General features: G+C 37.8%; 2 protein-coding genes across 6 annotated transcripts; one reads left to right on the forward strand and one right to left on the reverse strand.

The window, feature by feature from the left end:
- Positions 1 to 2,559: 2,559 nt before the first annotated feature.
- arih1 (ariadne ubiquitin-conjugating enzyme E2 binding protein homolog 1 (Drosophila)) lies at positions 2,560 to 21,758 on the reverse strand. Of its 2 annotated transcripts, XM_065278969.2 has the most exons (15): positions 21,640 to 21,758; positions 20,617 to 20,956; positions 15,973 to 16,040; positions 15,750 to 15,891; positions 11,715 to 11,807; positions 10,848 to 10,903; positions 10,328 to 10,394; positions 8,331 to 8,437; positions 7,968 to 8,010; positions 7,353 to 7,424; positions 7,142 to 7,272; positions 5,729 to 5,786; positions 5,324 to 5,587; positions 4,897 to 5,009; positions 2,560 to 3,017 (listed from the first exon to the last, which is right to left on the reverse strand). In XM_065278969.2, the coding sequence occupies exons 2-15, from the start codon at positions 20,899 to 20,901 to the stop codon at positions 2,933 to 2,935; spliced, it is 1,584 nt and encodes a 527-aa protein (XP_065135041.1). In that variant the 5' UTR covers positions 20,902 to 20,956; positions 21,640 to 21,758; the 3' UTR covers positions 2,560 to 2,932. The 2 variants fall into 2 exon arrangements, with proteins under 2 accessions (XP_065135041.1, XP_065135042.1); XM_065278970.2 differs by lacking the exon at positions 21,640 to 21,758 and having other exon boundaries at positions 5,324 to 5,584; positions 20,617 to 21,069.
- On the forward strand, positions 20,976 to 24,196 carry arl2bp (ADP-ribosylation factor-like 2 binding protein). Of its 4 annotated transcripts, none has more exons than XM_065283280.1 (7): positions 20,976 to 21,112; positions 22,147 to 22,219; positions 22,308 to 22,369; positions 22,520 to 22,626; positions 22,717 to 22,802; positions 23,239 to 23,335; positions 23,504 to 24,196. In XM_065283280.1, exons 2-7 carry the CDS (start codon positions 22,182 to 22,184, stop codon positions 23,609 to 23,611), a joined length of 498 nt encoding a protein of 165 aa, XP_065139352.1. In that variant the 5' UTR covers positions 20,976 to 21,112; positions 22,147 to 22,181; the 3' UTR covers positions 23,612 to 24,196. The 4 variants fall into 4 exon arrangements, with proteins under 4 accessions (XP_065139352.1, XP_073671858.1, XP_065139351.1 ...); XM_073815757.1 differs by having other exon boundaries at positions 21,014 to 21,112; positions 22,150 to 22,219; XM_065283279.2 differs by lacking the exon at positions 20,976 to 21,112 and adding an exon at positions 21,783 to 21,896 and having other exon boundaries at positions 22,150 to 22,219.
- Positions 24,197 to 24,331: the final 135 nt, after the last annotated feature.

Consider the following 24,331-nt stretch of genomic DNA (forward strand, 5'->3'; position numbering starts at 1 on the left):
AGTTATGCTAATTTGAAAACCACGCCCACCGGGGGAAACAATCCAACCGTCTCCATTGTCTTTGAAATATGAGAGGCCGCCTCCTTGTCATTTTTGGCTTATAGCAAAGAACAGAATAATGCCTAAAAGCTGCTTTGTGACAAGGTCTACAGCTAACAAGCAAAAAATAAACAGAAATAAGTTTTTATAAGATGTCAACCCGTAAAACCCAGCATTTGAGGAAAAAAGTGGAATCGCCAACTACGGTTCCCTCTAGTGGGCGCAATTCTAGTACTATGTAAAGTTGCCTGTTTCCACTTTTGTGTCTTTAAACGCTCGTTTTTTTGGGGTCGACAGCTTATAAAAACTTATTTCTGTTTTTTTTTTTTGCTTGTTAGCTGTGCATCCTGTCACACAGCAGCTTTTAGGCATTATTCTGTTTGTTATAAGCCAGAATGGAGACAGATGGATTGTTTTCCCCGGTGGGCGTGGTTTTCAGGTTATGACGCGTGGCGCTCTGTCTCTATTGATCTCTAGATTTACTCAACTGCATTTCAAGTGTTTTTTAATAAAGCATAAGCATAGAGGACCCGTTTTATATAAAGCAAATAACGTTGATGACAAACAAACCGAGCCAATAAAAACCTTTGCTTTAATAAGCATTAAACCACAGGGAAAAATGCGAACTAAAATATTTGCAACATTTTGCACTTTAATATTTTTCTTCAAAACGAACAACTAATTTCTTACACATTTGTACACTATGTATATAAGAAATCAAAATTTTAATAGCGTAAAGAAATGATACATGTAGAAAAGTATTAAAAGTTTTTGGATGTCTCAACAAAATGAGAATAGCTGCTTTGTGTGTTACTGTGAATGTTAAATTTGGATGCCCATGAACTGACCAAATAAGCATAGCTGAGAAGCAGTCTCATCTGAAGAGGACAGTTACATAAACACACTAAACTGCATACAGGGTCAATAAAACCATATCATGTTTATGAAAACCACACTGTGCATTCAAATGGAAGCTAAAGGACCATCGACTCCTATTTATTGTTCTGCGTTATGCTTGTATGAAACCTCTAGATCGGATTTAATCATCAAAATTACGCATGGTGACCAGGAAGACCATCTCAGCACTCAGCTATGGCTTTACAAAGACCCAAATGAAGACAAATTGTAATCATTCCCAGTACACAATGCAGAACGATTAATAATCAAACACAAGAAAACTATTACTTTGTGACATTATTCCCAAAAAGAGAGTGCATTTTAGAGATTTATTTTCATTGAGCACATTTGAATAAAAAGGAAAACTTGAACTTCCAGCCAGCTGACTCGAAAAGTGAAAAAAAAAAAACTTAGTTTGACACTTTGGTGTTGACTTATTACGTCCGCTTGATCTGCAATGGTGACACTGTATGCACGTACATGAGTCTATCCCTAAACCCCACCCCTGTACCCCTGATGAAAGGGACTCAGTGCTTCAATGATGGTCACGGTGTAACCATACATTCTGTATGTTTTTGCATGAAGTTTACACAAATCTAACATTGCAGATACAACACTCACTCCCTGCAAACCATGACTCAAACGGCCCTTTGGAACACATTTCCGGTGCAAATGCGTAGTTACTTTACACAAAATAAATTAAAGCAGTGTGGAGTCTCGCTTGAAATAACAGTGGCTTCCAACTACTAGTTAAGCGGTGTGCAAAAATCGATATCGTGGAAAATGCCTAACCCTGTTTGTCAAAGGTTCAATCAGAATGCTTGACAAAAGCTGTCAAGACAAGCAGCTCGACAAGCCCATTATATCTACGTGCACGTTGGGCTTTCAGAGAAAGAACCTCAAGCCGGGTCTGGAAATTAGAATGAACTTCAGAGAGACAAAGAAAAAATATAAAAGATAATATGAGTGAATGTCACTCAGTTTGGCTCTCAGAAATTATTCATATACCTCTTAAAATCACACTACCGTACTAAATCTACCTAAGAGGACACTAACAGGAAAGAGGCAGAGCACTGTTCTGGTTAAAATGCAATGGAAAAGCAGCGAAATTTATACCATCCCCATTTTCTCCAACCGTAAAGCCAGAAGCTCTCACAACGTTTAGCTTGTAAGTTAGTAAGCAGAATGCATCAAGTTGGCAAACTCTGCTCGATTTGACACAATCGGACCCTGCTCAGTCCCTATGGAGCAGTGAGGGAGGAGTGGAGGGACAGACACGGACTCAAGTCCAAACCTCCACAGAGGGCGATCCAAGATAGGGAAAGACACTCAATCAAAACAGCAAATATACATTTTTTTGTTGTTGAATATCTGTAAAGATAAATATCTTTTAAAAATGATGCAAACACATGCCACACTCTTTAACTTCCATGCATATGCATTATTTACAAATTGAAAAATACCGATTTTGACTTTTTTGCGTTGCGTGTTCTATTCCGCTAACTTTCCGTCGCCTCTTCGCAATCAACCAATCAGCATTCAGCAGCCCAAACACGGATCCAGCAGCCACGTACAGCGAACATGGTCCGAATGATTAAAGCCATTTTGAAAAAACAAAGTCCATTTTCCACACAAAGAAAGGTTATATAAAATAAAGTCAAACAGAACACATCAACAAACGTAACTGATAAGGAAAGGAAAGATTTTACAATGCAAGCAAACGGAAGATATTTCGCCTTGGATTTCTCAGTCTCGCGCTTGACGCTGCTAACAATACTGTTGAACAGGTAATATTTAATTTTTTAATATTCTAACTTTTTTATTTAAATATAATTTACTTTATGCTTTTGGTGAAACAAAAACTCTGGAAAATTATGCAATGCGGGGCGGTTTGCCAGGGAGGGGCAGCAGAGATCTGTGCTGCTCGGTTTTCATTGCATCAGCACTCTAGGGAGCGGAGTTTCTCTCCGACAGTCTGTGGTGTAGAGATGTAGCCTCAATCTTCGATGTACTCCCACAGGTCTTTGTCATAGCCTTCATGTACGTGGTGCAGCAGCACTCTCCGTCTGCTCTCACAGTATCTGCACACAGAAACATCACAAACAATCTCACACAAAGTCTGAAAAATAGACAAAATATTCCAGCAAATGACATGGTGCTAGCAATGCAGAGGCATGTTTGTTTACAAATAGTTATAAAATGTGACCTTGGACCACAAAACGAGTCATAAGGGTCCATTTTGTTTTAAATTGATACTTAAACATAATCAGAAATCTGGAAAAAAATAAGCTTTCCTTTTTTTTAGGATAGGGCAATATTTGAGATACAACTATTTGAAAATCTGGAATCTGAGTGTGCAAAAAAATCAAAGTATTGAGAACGTTGCCCTTAAAGGCGGGGTGCATGATCTCTGAAAGCCAATGTTGACACTTGAAATCACCTAAACAAACACGCCCCTACCCCAATAAAATCTGGACCTTCCTTTGATAAACCCGCCTCACACATACGCAACCCAGGCAACGATGTTGGTTAGTAGACACGCCCCTTAATGCTGATTGGCTATCCGTATGTTTTGGTAGTCGACCCGACTCCCTTTTCCAAAAATAAAAAGTGTTTTTCAAAAAAATCACACATCCCGCCTTTAAAGTTGTGCAAGTTAAGTTCTTAGCAACACATATTACTAATAATAAATACATTTTTGATATGGTAGGAAATTTACTAAATATCTTTATGATCTTTACTTAATATCCTAATGATTTTTGCCATAAAACGAAATTGATCATTTTGACCCCATGTACTGTTTGATATTGCTACAAATATACCCTTCGACTTGACTAGTTTTATCGTCCAGGGTCACAAATGTCCAAGTCATTTTGAATAAAAACATCTGCCACATGTGCTGAAACACTATGTGCTGTGGATATTTGTGACCTGTGCTGGCAAAATGAGTCAGAATGAGCAAATTTTCAAAAATTAATTATTTATATTTTGACATTCTCTATTAAAATAACTTTAAAACGATGTATGATTTGTTTAATCTAACAAAAAATGACAGAGCTACACCTGTTTGAAGTTGATAAAAGTCAGCAAAGTTTTAGCATAAACACAGTCAAAAACAATACTATAGAAAAATAGATTTTTGCTTTCTTTTATTGTTTGATTGACATTGAGACAGACAGCTTTAAAAGGACACTTCACTTTTTTTAAAAAAAATATGCTAATTTTCCAGATCCCCTAGAGTTAAATATTTGATTTTTACCATTTTGGAATCCATTCAGCCGATCTCCAGGTCTGGCGGTACCACTTTTAGCATAGCTTAGGCTTTAGCATAATCCATTGAATCTTATCAGACCATTAGCATCGCGCTCAAAAATGACCAAAGAGTTTCGATCAGTCAGTGCAAGGAAGATCATTTTAATGTCTTATCGACCCTAATAACTCTTTTAACATCAATCAAGTCCCAAACTTTATCTCTCTTAATAGCTACTTTAACATCAATCAAGTCCTGAACTGTTTTTTTTATTCCTGCATGTTTTAAAACCAAAACCAAAATGTGACGCACATGTGGATGGACACGCACAGTTTAAGCATTTAGGACGGTACACCTCTTAGAAATACAAATAAAGATCATTTTTGATGTTTAGTGACAATTTAGAGCATTGAGATCACTAGACGAGGGCTAAATGTACTAATTTTTATGAAAACCTTAATTTCAACATTTAAACTTTCTTTTGCCTCTAGTTTCAAATGAAGATGGTGCACATTCAGACTAATTTTGCCAGCACGGGTCACATTTTTGAAAGTATGTGGTGTGAATTACTGTGGTACAAAAACTGTTTGTTGTCTGCCACATCCAACTTGGCTTTGAATCTGTCTTTTTTCTTGCCAGTCTTAGACACATTAAAGCAATGTTGAGTCACGATTAGTCACTGCTTTAGTGTTACTCTAAACAGCACTTGCCTGTATTTATCTTGTACTTTCTGTTTAATGTCCTGCAGAGAATCCTGGGAGATGTCTCGCTCCAGGTATCCAGACAGCACCTCTGTGGCATTCTCCAAATCCGCCTGGTTATTCTGGGAACGAACGCACAGACCAACATTTAAAGCTGCAGATTATCTGCACGGGCAATCACAGGCATTAAAGTTTACTCTCAGCGGCAGTTTCCCAGACAGGGTTTAGATTCATCCAGGACTAGGATTTAAGTCGTTTTTACAAACCTTACAAAAAACAATAGTGGTTGTGCATCTTGAGACAAAACACTGGCATTGATATATGTTAAGATACAGCGCAAGATGTTTTTAAGTGACGGCACCTCCAACGTACATTTAAATCTGGGACTAGGGTAAGCCATGTCCGGGAAACCGCCCCTCAGTGTCCCGTTAAATACCTCAAAAATAATGGACTGGTTGTTCTTCTTGAGGTAGAACGCAAAAACGTAGGTGAACATGAGCGTTGATCGGCACTGACAAAGCACGTCCACGGCCTTCTTCAGGAACTGCACCTCGATCCACGACATGTTGTGCTGCTGCATCTCCTCCATCTTTTGCTTGACCTGGGCGTACAGCTTGTGCTCGAAGCGCAGGCTCTGCATGTGGTTCATGTAGCGGTTGCAGTAGAACAGGTACCTCTGCAAGGCTGCCCTGGAACGCTGCTCAACAAGCGATCGTGCAAAAACATGCACACAGAGTTAACATCACGTACTGCATTGACCTAAACCATATTACAGGTCAATGTAACAAATAAATTGTGCAAATAATTTGAATACCATCATGAACAGACTGATGTTAGTTACCTCCTGAGCATCCCGGGCTGCCTTGGCATCATCCTCATTATAACGATTACAGTTGTACCTTTAGGTAAAAACATATTAAGAATTCTTTTAAATTGCTAATATAATGTCTCTCGATCATCAACAACATACATTAATTAAAAAACATGCTGTGAACTATGCCATGCTGGGAAAACACACTTGCCTCTTTACTGGTATATTATGTCTGAATGTCAGTGATCCCTAGCATAATGAGTCAACTCTTTAGGTTCCCTTATGTGGTGTTTGCACATTATGGGTAAATAAAAGCACACAGCTGAGTGCATGGAGCAAGTAGGAAAGATCTAGTCTAAAGGCTCTTGGGTTTAGGTGGGACCTGTTGATCATGGATGTGCATGTAATCGTTGACTTGGGAAAAGATCTTAGGAGCAGCAGTGTGGTCTTCTGGGAGAAAGTTTAGGGATCAAGCATTTGTCATATGCTATATAATTTTATAGCTTAGTCCCACTATAAACCCTAATGTGTAATTTATAGTTGTGCGTAGGCTGTGCGTAGCCTGACGCGCACCTTGTCAAAAATTTAACAAGGCATCCATTCTACGCGGACCGCACACGCTGTAATTGGTCTGCCAGCTGGCAAACCTGGCAAACTTTAAGACAACTAGCAAGAGCTATGCAACTCATATTGGCAGAAATCTTTTTAGATTGATAGCCAAATTGGAATGCATACTGTAGCAGTGCACCACTGCTACTTAATCTATAATCCAACATGGAAAATAAATCCTTTTAGAGTTATATTAAGCAAATGTTAAATAAAATAGATATGTTCTTCACTCAGATTCACAAATAAACGTCTTCTTATGAGCCTATTCAGTTAATAAAAAAAATGAGTTTGTTTCGCGCAATTACTTAAAGGGGACATATCATGAAAATCTGAGTGCTATAATTGGGTCCCCAGTGCTTCTATTAACCTAGAAAATGTAAAAAAAAAATATGAACAACCCAGTAACTTAGTTTGCAAACCATTTTCTGCAAGCATGTGAAAAATAGGTCATTGAATATTTGCTCCCCTTGTGATGTCAGAAGGGGATAAAACTTTCCCTTAATCTGCACTATCCAATCACGGATTTGCCATTTAGTCCAGAGATCAGCTCATTTGCATTAAAAAGGACACACCCAAAAATGCTCACACCTATAAAGTGCCAATTTTAACATGTTATAATAAATTATCTTTTTGGTATTTTGAGCTAAAACTTCACATACTTACCTTGGGGAGACCAAAAATGTATTTTACATCTTAAAAAAGTCCCCTTGTGAAATGTCCCCTTTACTTTTATTAACTGAGCAGCCTTAAAACGAAACAAATCAAAAACAATGAACTCGATATTGCTTGAGGCATCACTGATGACAGGTGAGCTAAAATAACATTTGGACTTACCAAGCGGACCCATGTGGCTCCCAGGGCCCCAGGCAAACCCAGCAGAACTCTGCTTTGCAGTTTTGGTTTCGGCAGACCATGTGGTTGCACCCGCCGTCTTTCTCTATGGTGACGTGGCATTTCGGACATTCCTGTCAAAGAACAGGAGTTATTCTTCTGCGTCAGATGACACGGGAAGATTGACTACATGAAAGCGTGTCTAACCACTGACCTTTGTATTTGCTGCAATCCAGTTTGATGTCTCGCTGTCATCGTCACATTTCTTAATCCATTTTCTTAGCCACTGGATGAGAAGAGGTAAAAGAAGGCCAACGGGTACACATCAATCAATTCACTGTTAAGCTAAACAAAGTGATGGATTCATGCCACAGAATATTAAATAAAAACATCTACAATAACAGGATACGGTGTCAATGCTTATAAAGGGTTAAATGTTGTCTCTCAATATAATACAATTGTAATCCCCATATGACAAGCACAAGGGAATTGAAGCTTCCTTTGTTTTTGCCAAGGCTACCCCCACAATAACAAGGCAAGTCTCTGAAGAGTCTCTCTTAATACTCGGAGAGGAGAGGTGGCAGTCTGCTCACTGTCTTTGTTCAAAAAGAAAAACACTTGCCACACCAAATTCACATTTACCCTGCTCTCACTCAACATGTGCATTAGTCTTTTTAGGCATGTTTCAAATAAACCATTATTGGGTCAAGCAGGTAAACTAGAATAATAATTATTTTGCTTTTTGTTGGCACACAACCATTACTAGAGTTGCACAAATGGAGCTTTAACCCATCTAACATCAAAAAGATCAAATGTGTGCAGAACATACTTTACACTTGACTGGATCGTGCCAATTTTCTCCACAGTTGAAGCTGGAAATGAATGAAAGCATATTAGCATCCGCTAATTTACATAGACAATAATCCAAGTCTGAATATTTCTGAAGAAGTCTTTTTCTTGCTCTACAAATACAGGTAGAATTGGTTCTACTTAAGAATGAATGACTCTACTTCCTGGAAAAATAAAGGAACAGTAAGGGCTTCAAAAAGATTGTGAAGACTAGATATGCCATCTAAGGAGGGAGTCTCCTCTGTTCTTGTGTTTCAGTGGCCTGATGCAGGTGGGAGCCCTAAACCTGATATGAGGTCATACTCCCAAAGTATCTGATCTCATCAGCATATCAGTGTCTTACCAAAACTGCCGACCACACTTGCACTGTACAGGTTTGGCATCTGGATACTGAACTTTGACAACGTGGTGACAGTCAGGTGCCGGACACCATTTTAACAGTCGGTTGCACTGTAGAGAAAGGATAAGAATGAGGAAATCTAAATGAAACTGATAATCACTAAATAATGAATTAATGTTAATTAATTTCAGAGTTTGATTTATATATGCAGTCAGACCCAAAAGTTTGAGACAGGATCAGTTTATGGCCAGATTTCATTCATTCCAGTGAAGCACACAAGGAGTTCATATGGACACAAATTTGCTTACATTTAATTAGTGACCTAAAAGTCCTAGAATCATAGATAGTGTTCACACTTCTTTTGGTTTTCGACCAGAAAAGAAAAAATACTATTTGTTTCAGTTCGCTTAGCTTTCACAATGGTATTTTAAAAAATAAACCGAACCTAAAGGCATTAGCACGAGGTCACAACGTGATTGGTCAGCTTTATGTGTATTTTGTGACGGATTTAAAGACTATCCAAAAAAAGTATGTGCAAACTATTGCATGCGACTGCATGTTGGGGTTTTTTAGCAGCAGAAAACTTGCAAAGAGTTTATAAACTGTCTAAATAGTCAAAATAGCACCAGTTATTTATGCAATCTTTCACACGTTAACAAATTGTGTGATTTTTCGGGGCGCATCTTTTTATCACTTCTTGTTTTTGGCTCATTTAAATGTCTTTGGTCCGTGTTGTGTTCACATTGCCGTCAAACCGCACAAGAGAGTTTTTGGAAGTGGACCGAGACCCACGTTTTTAGCCCAGTCTCAGTCCGATTGTTTGGTGCACACACCAAGGTTCGGGGTGACAGTGTTAACACTAACTGGAATTGCACTAGCTGATCAATAGCACCAGAGATTGTTTATTTATTTAAGTTTTATTTTAAATTTAACAGTGAGTAATGAGACGACAGGAAAATACAGGGAGGAAAGAGCGGTATGGGATCGGCAAATGACCACGTGCCGGGAATAAAACTTGGGTCGCCGAAAGTGCGAAAGCACCTCATGTTGGAGCGCTGCCCACTACACCATCGGCTCCGAAGATTATGAGGGCACATGAATTTAAAAAAATAATGAAACTCACAGATAAGTCATTTGTAAAAAAATACCACAATATTCCAATGCAAATTACAGTTTTTAATTTTAAATTTCATTGTGAATTTAAATATTACTTCAGTTTATTTTTTTTTAACTATGTAAAATCTACTATATTAAAAAATTTTCCTGGTATAAATAAAAAAACTTCCAGGCTAGACCTTTAAAGGAACACACCCACATTTTGGGAATTTATCTTATTCACCATATTTCCCAGAGTTAGATAAGTCCATACATACCTTTCTCATCTCTGTGCGTGCAGTAATTTTGTCTGACGCAGCCCCCGCTAGCTTAGCTTAGCACAAAGACTGGAAGTGAATGGCTCCAGCTAGCATACTGCTCCCAATAAGTGACAAAATAATGCGAACATTTTCATATTTATGTGTTGTGATTTGTATAGTCACACCGAACTCTCTGCTCCTTACCAGGGGGCTTCTCTGGTGCTGCGAGCAAATCACTCTGCCAAAGTAGCAGTGCTTCGCCTTCTGAGAATAAAGTTCCCAGTATGTATACTGTTAAAAGATGGCTGTGTCTCATATGACCTTGTTATTTGTACACGTGTGACTATAGAAATCAAAACACATAAATAAGAAAATGTTATTTCGTCACTTATTGGGAGCAGTATGCTAGCTGGAGCCATTCACTTCCAGTCTTTGTGCTATGCTAAGCTAGCAGTGGCTGTGTCAGACAGAGTTACAGCATGCACAGAGATGAGAAAGGTATCTATGGACTTATCTAACACTGGGGGATACGGTGAATAAGCTTAATTCCCGAAATGTGGGAGTGTTCCTTTAATGTGGTCTCAAACCTTTAGATCTAACTGCATAACAGCTACAAGTTTAAAAGAAACTGGAATGAACTCCTACCTCTACAAAACTATTGGTTATTAAATGCTGGTACTTCAACTTCACTTTTGAATCTGTAATCAGTCGCCTGGAGAAAGAAATAAGCAACGTTTACATCATAAAAATGCAGGCATGCTTTTAAACATTATATTTATAATATATTTAAGACCAAGTGTGCAGAAAAAGATCAGACCCTGAAAGTAGCAGGGATTTGATATGTAGGTTAAGGCAGCTGTGAGGATCTGTTATAATCTAATTGAATCATCGGGAAGTGTTATGCTGTGACTCACAGCTCCGGCAAGACGTGCCAAAAGTGTCCTACTTCTGGCTCAAAGTGAACTCTATCATCTCACCTCAGAAAGCTATAACACACTTCAGGTCACTTTTTATAACTGTAAGCTGTTGTCTAACATGAGCTAAGAACAACCAATCTTTTTGATATCACAATGAATAGTGACTTGAGACAGAGATATGTTTTATGACCCTTTGAGCGATTTGGCTTGAGCCATTTTCAAAACAGACTTATTTCTCAAACACTTACATGACCGTGTTGTCATCCACTAGTATATCACAGCTATGAGCAGGACAGGAAATGGTCTACAATAGAAACAAATAAGCTTGCATTACAATAGGCCACAGAAACAGGCAAACTATCAGTTAACACACAGAGAAAGGCTGTTATAGCAAGTGCAAACAGATAGACTAAATAGCTGTAGGATTTACATCAGCCAATCAGCTTCATCGAGACTGTCAGGCTCCACTGACTTTGACTATTAACGCTGTCATACAAGCTGCATAAAGCCAAAATATGCAAATTCAGCATGTTGAATTAAATAAATGCAGGATGTTTCTAGAAAGCTTTTTATTACATAACATTAACTCATTCCCTGCCAGTCTTTAAAAAAGTTGCCAGCCAGCATTTTTTGTAAACAAATCTCTCAAATGAAAGAACAAACCCTCTGCAAAGCAGGAAAAAACAGTTTTGCTTCATTTGTTCTCTTTTTATAACCTCTTTATAACCTTTTATAATATGGGTAGGTTTCTTAAAAAATATGAAAAAAGCTGAAATAATTGCATTTGTTGACTTTTGTTGGAGATCAGATTCAGAAGATGATCAAAACAAACACAGAGTTTAAGATGTTGCTGAATTAGTTTTTGCTTCAGTTTTTTATTAATTGCGTAATTGGGTCCACATATTGGATAATAGCGGAATTACAGATTTCCATAAAAACTCATCAGGGAAGCGTCATTGGCAGGGAAACGTTTTTTCTTTATTGACGAGATAACTCGTCAATGGCGAGGAAAGAGTTAAGACACAGTCTAGAACAAGAGACTGACTTCTTGTTGTGTATTCAAGGTCTGAAGCCATTTGGTGATTTACTAAATATATATATATAAATATATATACCTGTCCCATTCCTTCCTCTATGATTTTTGTGGTCAAGTAATCACCCCAGCACTGCATGCAGAACTTGTGCCCACATTCCAGACCAGTGAAGTACTACAAAAAAACAAAACACCAAATCCAAATTTATACTGGGTTACACATAAAAAACAAGCAAGTTCTGGCATTAGTATAAATGTGCATTACAAAAAGTCATGAGATACCTTTTACAGGGGATGGTCAGAATCTTATAACAGTAAGAAAATTGACTTTACACATATCTTAATGAACAAGCACTACATATTTACACTGTTTACATTGTTTTTATTAATTCAGCAGAGGCTTTTATCCAAAAAGACTTGAAATAAGGAGAGCCTTAAGTGCCAACAATAAGAACACACAATACAACATCATATCCTAGAGACATGGGGAATTCCATGCAAATTTCAACCTCTGAAAAGTAAAGTTTTAACCCAAAGTTTTCAATCATACTAGGGCTGCAACAACGAATCGATTAAATCGATAAAAGTCGATTACTAAAAGTGTTGGCAACGAATTTCATAATCGATTCGTTGTGTCGCGTGACGCAGAGACGTTTAATTAAAAAAAGGAAAAACTTCAGTTAAGCGTGAACACACTCGCACTGCGTCCCAAACCGCCTAATTCCATACTATATAGTAGGCAAAGAGTACGAGAAGTTGTGCTTTTTGCCAACTATATAGTATGGAAGTATGCGGTTTGGGACGGAGCGTCGGTCTCTTTCGCGCACTGTTGCTTGCAGAGTTCGGCGCCTCATAGACAGGGCGGAGAAATGACAGGGCAGCGGAGAAAAGACCTCCCAAACGTAAGCGCGTCACCTGGACGTTATAGCCGGCAAAGAGGTAAACAAACAAAGACAACACGCTTATGCTTTATGGAGCGACGACAGCGAGTAAAAAAAGTTTCTAGAACGAATAAAAAACTCCAATGACAAACTCCAATGATATTAAACAAAGAAATAAAACGTTGAGAGAGAGTTGTATGAACGCTTTTCCCCGTCATGGACCTGTATGTTAAATCATCGCGCCGTCACTTTCCTGCCGTTCTGTACTACGCGCTCCAGCTCATGCCGAGCAAGGAGACGCGCGTGCCGGCCCAACATACAGTACATCATACAGTAAGTGCCGCCTTTTGTTGCATAAACATCGTCGTACATTTTTTAAGGTGAAGTAATGAATGGTGTATTTGCATTTTGCGCGGGAGTAGAAGACGCATTTTTCGTTTTCAGAAGACGCATTTATGTGGCCAAATGTAAATGGAACAGTTTTAACAAATGAGATAGCTATCCGATCAGAGAAAACACATAAAGTCAAATATAAGGTACAAAGCTGTCACTGGGGCAGTACCCTTTATAAAAGGTCCTAACATGTACCATTTAGGTACAAATATGTATCTTTGAACTGCCAATATGTACTTTTGAAATACTAATATGCACTTTTTGGGTACAAAGGTGTACCTTTTTGAAAGGGTACTGTCCAGTGACAACTTTTGTACTTTTATTTCTGAGAGTGTACTCGTATACTATCTTTTTGATCCCATCAAGAGAGGCTTCTTGATGGGAAATGCATCATAAAAAAGTCTATATATTTGGCAGATGTAAAGCATACATGTTTATTTTTTTGTGTTAGTCCATTTTTATTTTATTTTATTATTATTAACAGCTTAGGTGTGTTCAAGGAGCAACATGTTTGTGCAATTTCTAAAGATTTTAGTTCTGTTTTGAATAAGGGGTTGGAAATGCTTTTCTTGTTTTTTATCCGATTCATCGATTAATCGAACAAATAATCGATAGATTAATCGATTATTAAAATAATCGTTAGTTGCAGCCCTAAATCATACTGATATCACAGATGTCAACATTTGGTGGTTACCCATGCAAAGCCTTTAATAAAAGTTTTGAAAGCATTTTTTTCCATAGTAACTAATGATTCACTACATGTTTACATTATATGCACTTATGCGCCAATTGCCAAAAAAACACAGACATTTGATGCAGTTTTACTTACCGCCTGCGACTCATGATCCGGTTGGGGCCGCCCCATTTCAACAAAATCTAGCGTTAAACAAACACACACGCACGACTCCGCTGCTACCCCGGATAAACAAACTATATCCATTGTTTCCTTGAGACAGGGTTCCTTGGGAGTCTAAACAAGCTTAAATTTCCTCACAAAAAACAACACAATTCTTGGTTGGTGTGTGCACTGTCGCTGTTAAAGAGCAACTATGGTCCGATTTACGGTTTTAAATTTCCTTAGGTGCGTAAGTGTGTATTAGTACATGTTAACGATATGCAAAAGGTACAAACCCCAAAGTTAAACAATGACGCGATAAATCTCTTTTCTTGGACTACAACAAACACACGAATTGTAGGCAACAGTTTACTTCCTGTTGACATGGACAAGACCGGCATTATCATAATTCCTCCCACTTTCACTCACTCGCTTGCATTGTGAGCAAATCTTTCTAACATGGTAAGGTGCGTCATATTTCCGTCTGATTTTTACGCATGAATCTTTCATGTTTTAAAAAAGTGCATTCGGCACAGAAATAAGCTTTTTTGACACTTTGCACATGTTTAGCATGAGAAATCCAACTTTTAAACAGTGTTAATAAGTCAGAAAGCATATAATAGCTTTTGTCAATTCCATGACTATGTTTCTTCCTTATAAATGCGCATACAAAATGAAATTAAATAATATTAATTGTTCTTTGAGCAATTCGATCTCCATTTGTTGGATATTATTGCTTCTGGTTTGTGCTTTTTATTTCACAGAAATTCTATGGTAAGTTGTCTCCCAAAAACTTTTTTTTGTCACATCCATATGTTTGCTTCTTCTAAAATAAAAAACATAAGTATAAACTGATATTTTTCTGATGTCTTGACTCTATCATCAGGGGTTTAGAAAAATATAAACAGGTGGTTAAAATAATTTATATTTCAAGTTTTGACTGCAAATGTTACATCCATAACACTGGAATCGCTCTTATGCATGTCAGTGTCCTTGAAACACAATGAGCCTTGATAGAGCCAACAACAAGACAGTTGTTTTGACTCAGATAAAGATCTTACAAATCAGCTTAATATTTATGGTAGGACTTACGTAAGGCGAGGAAATCACGGTCACACAATGCCATCATATTCAGTTTAGGCACTAATGGTATCTGGGGAATACCTCATGGAAACGGAGCAGCGGTCAGATTTATGAATGAACACATTAATACCGGAATGAGAATCTGACATTAGGTAAAATTAAATGACCTTATAGTCTGATACACTTTATACAGCCACAATATATTTAAAGCTCTTAGCTTAAAAGTCAATGTTAAACAAATGAGTGCTGCATTGTGTGACCTCAAATGAACCTTAAAAGGAGTGAGACTGGAATATTCAGTGGTTGGCATTAGTTTAATACTTCAAAGTCACATTTCAAAGCAATAAACCAAACCGTTTCCAAATCCCAGCTGCTGCCTAATCCAGAGTTTTCTTTCAGACAACCGCTGTCTCTCATGACAAAGCTGATCAACACAATGCACGCAGCATGCACACAACGTTTCTCAAGGTTCCCTGCAAATCCGAAGAGCCGCCTGTTCCTCTGCTCTGCTGCTTTGTGTACAATTTGAGTAATCCAGTGACGCGATTAAAGGAGAAAGCAGCTCATTAGAAATCCTTCCTGCCGACTGAGGCACAGCAGTGTACAGCATAGAGTGTCTTAATATGAAAACAAAGATGTCTTAATAATACCATCTCACCTATCCCACAATGCAACAGCTTACATGTGTTAAGAACTCTGCTTGCATTTCTAAAAGATTCACAACACCCACTGAAACTGTACGGAATGAGATTCTTTTTTTCAAGGTGGAAGAATTTGCCACACTGATTTGGGGAGTTTTTGGATGATTCTGGGAACTTTCTGCATGTACAGATTCATCCTGGGCCATCCTATATGTTATCAGTACAGCAGTGCTGGAAATGGATTAACCAGAGGCAATGAAAGTGATTCGGGTGGGGGTACTGACCGAGTTAGGATAGTTGAGATAGCAGATCTGACATGGCATGTCCTGTGCGGACGATCTTGTGTTGAGGCGTGTCCGAGACTTCTTGCTGGGATTTATAACGTGACACTCTGAAAACAGCTTGTCCAGGTTGCCGTCAAAATACCTGCAAAAAGACGTTTGATTTCACGTTAGGTCTTTCTGAAAAAGTCTGCAGACTGGTAAAAACGCAGCACTGAATAATTACCTTTCCATCAGTTTTTCTTTATCCCAGTTGAAATGACTAAGTAATATTCTAGTGATTGTGGCAGGATTCTGCAATAAAAAATATAGGCATGCTATTAATGCACTTGAAAAGCAACTGTTTGCAAATAGATTCTTTGCAACCACAAAAAGTACAAAATCTATTCGTTTCTTTAAAGCAGTGTTTCTCAAACTTTTTCAGCCCAAGGACCACTTTATCTTCCAATTTTTTTTTGAGGACCACCTAACAGAATCCCAATCTAACACTCCCCCAAAAACAAAAAAATTGGAAGAATACGCTAAGTTTAAGTTTAATATGCAACTGTTTCAAAAACGATTTTTTTAAAAACAAATGCAATGCTACGTTCAGAAATTATTATATGAATTTTATTTCATCTGAAAAAGTAAATGTGAAATGAGTTGCAGCTTAATATGAACAACAAACTGCACGTGTGAAAAAATTGCAATTAAACATACTATAACAGCCTAGTCCCCACTTAATGCCATTCCAAAGAGCCACTGAGGTGGTGGGTATGTGAAGTCTATGGTTGTAACTATGGTAAAAATAAAATACTGAAAAAAAATGTTCCCCTTAATGTCCAAAATTACAGGGATTTTACACATGAACAAAAACTATTACATTTCAAAACTAATGTTGATGCTTGATCTTTTATTTTGACTCCTCTTTGGTTTAGCCAACCGATCCATTTTTACGTTATTAAAACAGAAAGGCAAGAACTGATATCACAGTTTCGCAAGTGCATTAAAAATCTACATAAATAAGTGACGATTGTATAAACACTTGCCTAGTTTGGGTCATCTTTCGGCGGACCACTGGGGGGGTTTGGCGGACCACTAGTGGTCCGCGGACCACACTTTGAGAATTACTGCTTTAAAGGATTAGTTCATTTTCTTAACAAAAATCCAGATAATTTACTCACCATGTCATCCAAAATGTTGATGTCTTTCTAATTGTCCAGTCAAGAGGAATTTATGTTTTTTGAGGAAAACATTCCAGGATTTTTCTCATTTTAATGGACTTTAATGGACCCCAGCACATAACAGTTTAATGCAGTTTAAAATTGCAATTTCAAAGGACTCTGAACGATTTAAAACGAGGTATATGGGTCTTATCTATCAAAACGATTGTCACTTTTGGCAAGAAAAATAAAAAATATGCACTTTTAAACCACAACTTCTCACCTTCCTCCGGTCCTGACGCGCCATCGCGATCTCACGTAATACGTCAAGAGGTCACGGATGACGCATGCGAAACTATGCCCCAGTGTTTACAAGTGTGGAGAAAGAGGACCGTTCCAACGTTGTTGTATATCGAAGGATACTAATTAATGTCTTTGTGTCAGTTTATTGTTTAAAATGGTCCGCGCTGGCTCAACACAGGACCGGAGGAGAAAGAGAAGTTGTGGTTTAAAAGTGCTTTTTTTTCTTGCCAAAAATGACAATCGTTTCACTATATAAGACCCTTATGCCTAGTTTGGGGAGTCATTTGAAACTGCAATTTTAAACTGCATTAAAACTGTTAAGTGCTGGGGTCCATTAAAGTGAAAAAAATTCTGGAATGTTTTCCTCAAAAACATAATTTCTTCTCGACTGGACAAAGAAAGACATCGACATTTCGAATGACATGTTGGTGAGTAAATTATCTGGATAAAAAAAGACTAATCCTTTAATGTCATTCATTGTTTCCTACAGGTGTACTTGTGGGAATATGGTAAAGGCTACCATACCCAAAAACATAAATCTTAATACACTCCATATTTGTTTATTGGTTGTATAATTGTGACTCTGGCTGTAAAATTCATACTGAAGTCTCATAATCTAATAATGGGATTCGGTTTAATTTAAATTTTTACATGACCTTACTCAGTCAATATTAAAGATATCATATATTTTACCTGAATGTTCTTTACAATAGTATAATTTTATGTAGAAAATGATTAAAATCACTAGATTGGATTTAATATATAAAGTCAAAGTTGGTCACAAACACCCAAACTTCTGTTTGAACCCTGAATAATAATATTCTGACATATAAAAAATAAACTGATATTGATTTACGTCATGAGACGACTGAGCAATTTAGTCATCTGGAGGTCCTTTCAAGACCCTGTGAAAAAATGAAAAGCCTAACTGCTAGTCAAGTTTGTGTCATAAAAGACAACATCCTTAGAGCAATAAAGCTGTGACTTATGCTGTATTTATTTATACAACAAAGAGACAAAGCTTGATCTGTAATGCTCCATTAAAAAATTATATCTGGACTAACATCAAGGTGCATGTCGACACATAGTCCAAAACGATTGAAAATAGAAACCCGGTGTTTAAACCAAAGACCTAAACTATGTAGAGGGCTCACTCATATTAGGGCTAACCCAATCGAACCATGCCCGAGCATGATTGTCCCCTTCTTTACTCCCCTAGAAGCACACACTCTCACTGCACTTTGACCGATCCGAGCCCGGGCACGCTTTCGTCATTAGGATGCGATTGTTTTGAAGTAAACAGGAAGTGCTCTCTTAACACTGGAAGCCATCGTGATTTTAAGTCTGAGTCATTTGGTGCACAATGACACATGGCCCTCTTACATGCCTCATATTGCTTAGTTGATCTGTCACGTTGTGCTGATCAGACATTTACGTAACCACATTAGAAGGTTTTACGAAGAAGGTGAAGGCGAGTAGTCGCGCAATTGACATGTCTCTGTTTAATCCGCGCTCTGGTGCGATTTCCGATCACACTGCGCGCCTGAGCCCAAGTGAACCACGCCCGAGCCCATCTCTGCCAGCCGGCCAGGGCGTGATTAACCAAACCACGGCCGGGCACGGTACAAAGCAATCACACTGGACAAACAAACCAGGCTTTGGGGGTCAAACACACTCGGGTGCGGTTTGGTTAGGATAATGTGAGCGCAGCCCAAGACATCAAGGAGCAAGACTGAGCCAGGGCAAATAAACACAAGTGACACCACTTTATAGGAAATATGAGTATTTGTTTAGGATTATCCCCCTTACCTATATATGCAAGATAACATGAATGTTATAGCAAAATCTGCCCACACTTAATTCATACATCTTACATTACAATTTAAGGTGTATGAATTGAGCATGGGGCAGATTCCACTTCAACATTTATGTTATCTTGCATATTATCTTAAACTTTTCACAGCACCAACACGTAAACAAAACACAATTGTTGCCAACACAGAATGAGCAGGGCTGATTACTGGTTTGTTAGACCAGGGGTTTTCAAAATGTGGGTCGGGGAAAGTCACTTGGCTGTTGCAGTGAATGACACAAAAACAGTTCAGTCCAAGTAATGACTAGCAATGACAATGGTATTGATCCCTTACCATAAGATATTTTCATATTGCTGTTGAACTATTATTTTAATTCACATCTTCTGAATTAATTTGAAATAAATTTTTCTCATTAAAAATGACTTTGTGGGGGTCTTAAGCAGGGCTACTACGATTTTAAACCCATTAAGAAGTTAACCCCCCCACCCCCAAACTAGAGTCCTTGCAGTGAATTTCTGCCATTTCCAACCCTGGTCTTAAAATTTTCTTTGTCTAGAAGCTTTAAAAAAAACTCTGAATTAGACACCAGCAGTTTTAACTAAATACAGCCATATCAATACTCGGTTCAGCTTAAACTATATGCCTATAAATACCAGTGAGGATGAACAAAGCAAACTATCTACAGGCAGAAAAGTGAAATATCGACTTTCACAAGAGTTATATTACTCAAATAGCCCGTGGCTATGCCATTGCAGCAGAAAACAAGAATTCACTTTGATGAGCTACTTTTGTGCTATTTTAATCAAACATAACCAGGCATCATGATGCATCTGTTCTGCCATGTTGTTATCTGATTCTGAACCAACTAGATAACTCTTACATGACATAACCCATAATCAAGCTAAACTGATGAAGACGACGAGAAGTTAATTTACCCACCACCCCTTAAAACATGGAATACATGGACATCCCAGTGTTGTCCTTGACATACTCCGTGGTTTGCTTGTGGCTAGTAAGTGTTCCTGTCGCTCAGTTGGTAGAGCAATGGGTTAGCAACCCAATTGTAATGGGTTCGATCCCAAAGCAAAACATAAACATGCTGTTACAGTGCATTCACAAGTATTTGCCACATGCGTAAATGCAATGAACACATACAAAGGTGTATATAATATTTACTGCTTTGACATTTTACTTTATATACTAGCAGCAAATGTTTTGGCAGTAACGTTACAGGCACCTGTCGTGTTTAAAGAGTTGGTGTACACAGGGGCACTTTTCACCGTGATTTGGTATACAGGTGAACTGAAACCTGGTTAAGCATCCTGTGCCATTACCGGATGTGTTGGTTAACCGTGGCTTACCTTTGGTTAGCTAAGGGCAGGGATGGAACTTGTTACACAAAAATGCTTCATCACGGCGATCATAAAGATATATTTATCCTAATGACGTTTTTGTTTGGCTCAAAGGACAGCTGACGCTTTTGACCCAATTTTACCTTCTATGGCATTGCCAGCGAAGGTAAAGTTTCACAAAGCGATGTAAAAACGTCCCCTTGTAATATCAGTTAATCCTTAGTTATCTGAGCCTCGGGCATGGCCTGAAAACACTTACCTGGATGACCTCGTTGACCTCCCTAATACACTCCACCATATGCTGCAGGATCTGCTCGGCGGTAAGAACTTCAAAGCGGTAGTCTTCCTCATCCTGTCCGGGCCCGAGACCGCTGCCTCCCGTCTCCCCACAGTCGTCTCGATCTCCACCGGCCACTACGGGATCGACCAGCTCCACCTCCCCGAGCTCCAGGGTGTCGTCCGCGGGTTCCTCTTCACCGCTGTCTTCGCTGCATTCCTCTTCCTCCTCGTCGAATTCGTAATTGTAACCCTCGTCCGAGTCCATGACTGGGTTGCGTTTAATGCCGTGACACACCGAGTGAGATAATTTTGAGGGGTTTCTTATGACAGACAAAGCAAAACGAAATGAAAATACTTCTTTAGCTTGCTAGCATTCCTGTTTTTCCAGCAGCAGAGAAAACAACAACAGAGGAGCGACGCTGCTGCTGGGCCAACAAAGAGACGCAGCGTCACGGAGCGACGCTCAATGACGTCATGTACGTGAAGCAAAATAAAACATGTTTTAAATAAAGTTCCTTCAAAATCGAGTTCAGCTATTTATGTACATATGAAAGTACACTGTGTACATGACTTTACAGTTAAGTTTTTAAAATAAGCCGTTGATGGGGAAAACAAATCTCAATTTCTTGAGTATTGAAATAAGGTCAAAATATAGGTTAGTAGTATAGTATGTTATCATACAGATATAGATGTATATATCTTAACATTATTCTATTTTATTTATTTCGTTCTTTTAAAGTGATCATGCGCTGATTCTTTTCCTGATTTAATTTACTTATTTAATGAGTAATTTTTGAATGATCCATTTACATACTTAAAGTACTATAATACGCTTTGTAAATGCTAACAGTCACTGATTTGTTTACTATGATAAATAAACATGTTTTTACGTCTCTATAATAAAAGCAGACTCAAGTGTTAAATCAAGACAGCCTGACCCGTTTTTCCGTAAGGTATCTCTTGGTGTGATTTGTATTTCATTCTGTCAACTTTAAACACTTACCGTCAGATTTACTAAAACGCAATTAAATAAAAAAGACCAACTGAACAGCAAAATCCAAAGCCTAGTAGCCTACAGAATTGTCCGGAAATTCATTCCTTCTATCTGGTGTTGCGTTGTCCTATGGTTAAAAGAGGCGGAACTAAATGAAAGGTATATTGTTTCTACCGAACACCTTTTAAGTAAGTACGCGTTCTCCCGTTGCCGTGGTAGCAGCAGGACTTCTGCGAGAACGTTTGCTATGGATGCGCGAGATACAGGTAATTAATAATTTTAAAGTTAATATAAACATTTAGATTTATTGATAACTAAGTGTATTTTAAGCCACTAAACCAACCGTCTAATTGTGCTTTACCGTCATGGCGTTCAATATAACGCTCAGATGCGCCAAGCCATCCACCTGATCTTGTACCTGCTAGCATAATTGTGTGTCAGATTTGTAGTGTGAGTTCGCACTCAGGTTATTAAAATGTTATTAAAAATGCCTTTAACGCTTGTTTTTTTACATAGAAGATCTGTTGGGTGGCAACGAGAACATAGTTGAGATGCAGAATCTGGAAGAAGAGGACTTTGGTGTTTCAAAGTAAGTTTAAACTTTTTTCAAGGACGGGTCAGCTTGTGTGTATATGTATATATATCTATATGATGTGCACAATGCTTTGTCTCCCCAGATCATCAGATGCCGATGCAGAATTTGACATGATAATTGGAAACATCGAGGATATTATAATGGGTATTCAATCTATTATTATGTTACATAAATTATCATCTACTATATGTGTTATTATTAAACCCATTTTGTCATGACCTAAACATGCATACATGATTTTAGCCAACCAAATTTTTATGCCTGGGGTCCAACTGACACATGCTCTTTTCACAGAGGATGAGTTCCAACATCTTCAGCAGTCTTTCATGGAGAAATATTACATTGAGTTTGATGACTCCGAAGAAAACAAGCTCAGCTACACACCCATTTTTAATGAATATGTGCGTAGTACTTCGAGCGTTATGCCATATGTTTGTCACTTGTTGAGATGAAAATGCTTAATTATCATATATGGAACTTTGCTCTTTCAGATTGAGATCCTAGAAAAGCATCTGGAACAGCAGTTGATAGAAAGAATTCCTGGTTTCAACATGGATGCTTTTACAATTTCTCTTAAGTATGTTACATAAATTCTTATGCTTTACTAGACCTGTGCGAAGTATATTTGGCACTGACAATATTTTAATATCCCTTTCTGTCTAAAAATAAACAACAGGAATGCCAAATCGAAATATTTAAACTAGCATACTTTATGAGACTAGACCCTAGTTCAAAACAAAAGCATGTATGTCAAACCCAGCTCCTGGGCCATTTTTTGAGAGTTTGGCTCTATGTGTCCATTGCAGGACCATGAGCAGAAGGTAGTGTTTTCTTGGTGTAATACACATAATGCACCACTAGAGGGAGACATAGAAATGATTACTTTTGTTGTAGCCAAGTTTAGAACATTTGTAGGGCAGTAATCCAAAGAGTGACAATGACAGTGCATTGACTGTGCTCATTTTCATTATTTTCCTCCTATTTCTAATAATTTATTAATCTTTTTCACTTAGACAGCACAAAGATGAAGTCTCGGGTGATATACTTGACATGCTGCTGACCTTCACTGACTTTGTGGCCTTTAAAGAGATGTTCATAGATTACAGAGCAGTAAGGAAAATCTGTTTAATTTTTTATACTACAAAATACAAAATTCTTAATTTAAAACAATGAGCTCTTTTGACTAAACTTTCTGAAAGTGTGTGGACGTAAAATAATCTATAACTTTCTGAACGTGCATGCGATTAAATGTATTTATGACCCAATCTTCTTTTATAGGAAAAGGAGGGTCGAGGATTGGACCTTAGTACTGGACTGGTGGTAAAGTCTTTAAATTCTGCCTCTTCTGCACCGTTGACCTCCAGCATGACTTCACAATCTAGCTGAACCAAGCAAATTGGGATATCATGTAAATGAACTTGACCAGTCAGCAGAGATGGTTACTTTAATTTAAAAAGATAAATATTTATTAAAAATTCCTTTCTGACAAAGCTCAGACAAATATGTTCACATTGACAGTTAAACAAAACGGAAGCCAGTTTTCATTTAGGTTAATATTTAAACATGACACACTGGTAGGCTCTTATCCAGTATGATTTCAATAACAGTGTTCCTGTGATCTCTCTGAGTCTCGATTAGTTGTTCATATATTGTTGGCCTATACTGTGCAGCGAAACAATAATGCTGTTTGACCAAATGGCTGGCTGAAGAGTATGAGCAACTCCTAGAGTTTGCTCAAAATGTTCACTTCTTTTATAACTGAAAAACCCTTTATTTTCTTCCATCTTTTAAAGCATCTTAAATTTTCACTTAATAAATTAAAAGGGCTTAAAAAAATCATTTAAAAAGTATTATACAATGTGTCTGATATGACAACAATTCTAGAAGAAACATCCACAAGTTTGCCCAGCTAAAATATTGCAATGTAAAAACAATACACAGTTACCAGGCATCACTAATGATGACCATTTATGCAAAAAATGTCATAATAGTTTATTTATACTTTTCCAGTCTTTCTGATGTTTCTTCTGCCAGTTCCTGTATTTTTGATGACACCCAAATTTACATGAAATGAGAAAGAATGACTCCTTAAACAAAAATACTTAG

The sequence above is a fragment of the Paramisgurnus dabryanus genome, chromosome 9 (genome assembly GCF_030506205.2).
Source record: "Paramisgurnus dabryanus chromosome 9, PD_genome_1.1, whole genome shotgun sequence".
In the NCBI taxonomy this organism is placed as follows: Eukaryota; Metazoa; Chordata; class Actinopteri; order Cypriniformes; family Cobitidae; genus Paramisgurnus; species Paramisgurnus dabryanus.

Coding starts and splice junctions, on each gene's coding strand:
- arl2bp (XM_065283277.1), top strand. Junction 22,370..22,519: donor CATCGAGGATATTATAATGG/GTATTCAATCTA, acceptor CTCTTTTCACAG/AGGATGAGTTCCAACATCTT. Junction 22,627..22,716: donor CACCCATTTTTAATGAATAT/GTGCGTAGTACT, acceptor TTGCTCTTTCAG/ATTGAGATCCTAGAAAAGCA.
- arih1 (XM_065278969.2), bottom strand. CDS start 20,901: ATGGACTCGGACGAGGGTTACAATTACGAATTCGACGAGGAGGAAGAG. Junction 10,395..10,847: donor GTGGATGACAACACGGTCAT/GTAAGTGTTTGA, acceptor TTCTTTCTCCAG/GCGACTGATTACAGATTCAA. Junction 5,787..7,141: donor GAGCCACATGGGTCCGCTTG/GTAAGTCCAAAT, acceptor TTTTACCTAAAG/GTACAACTGTAATCGTTATA.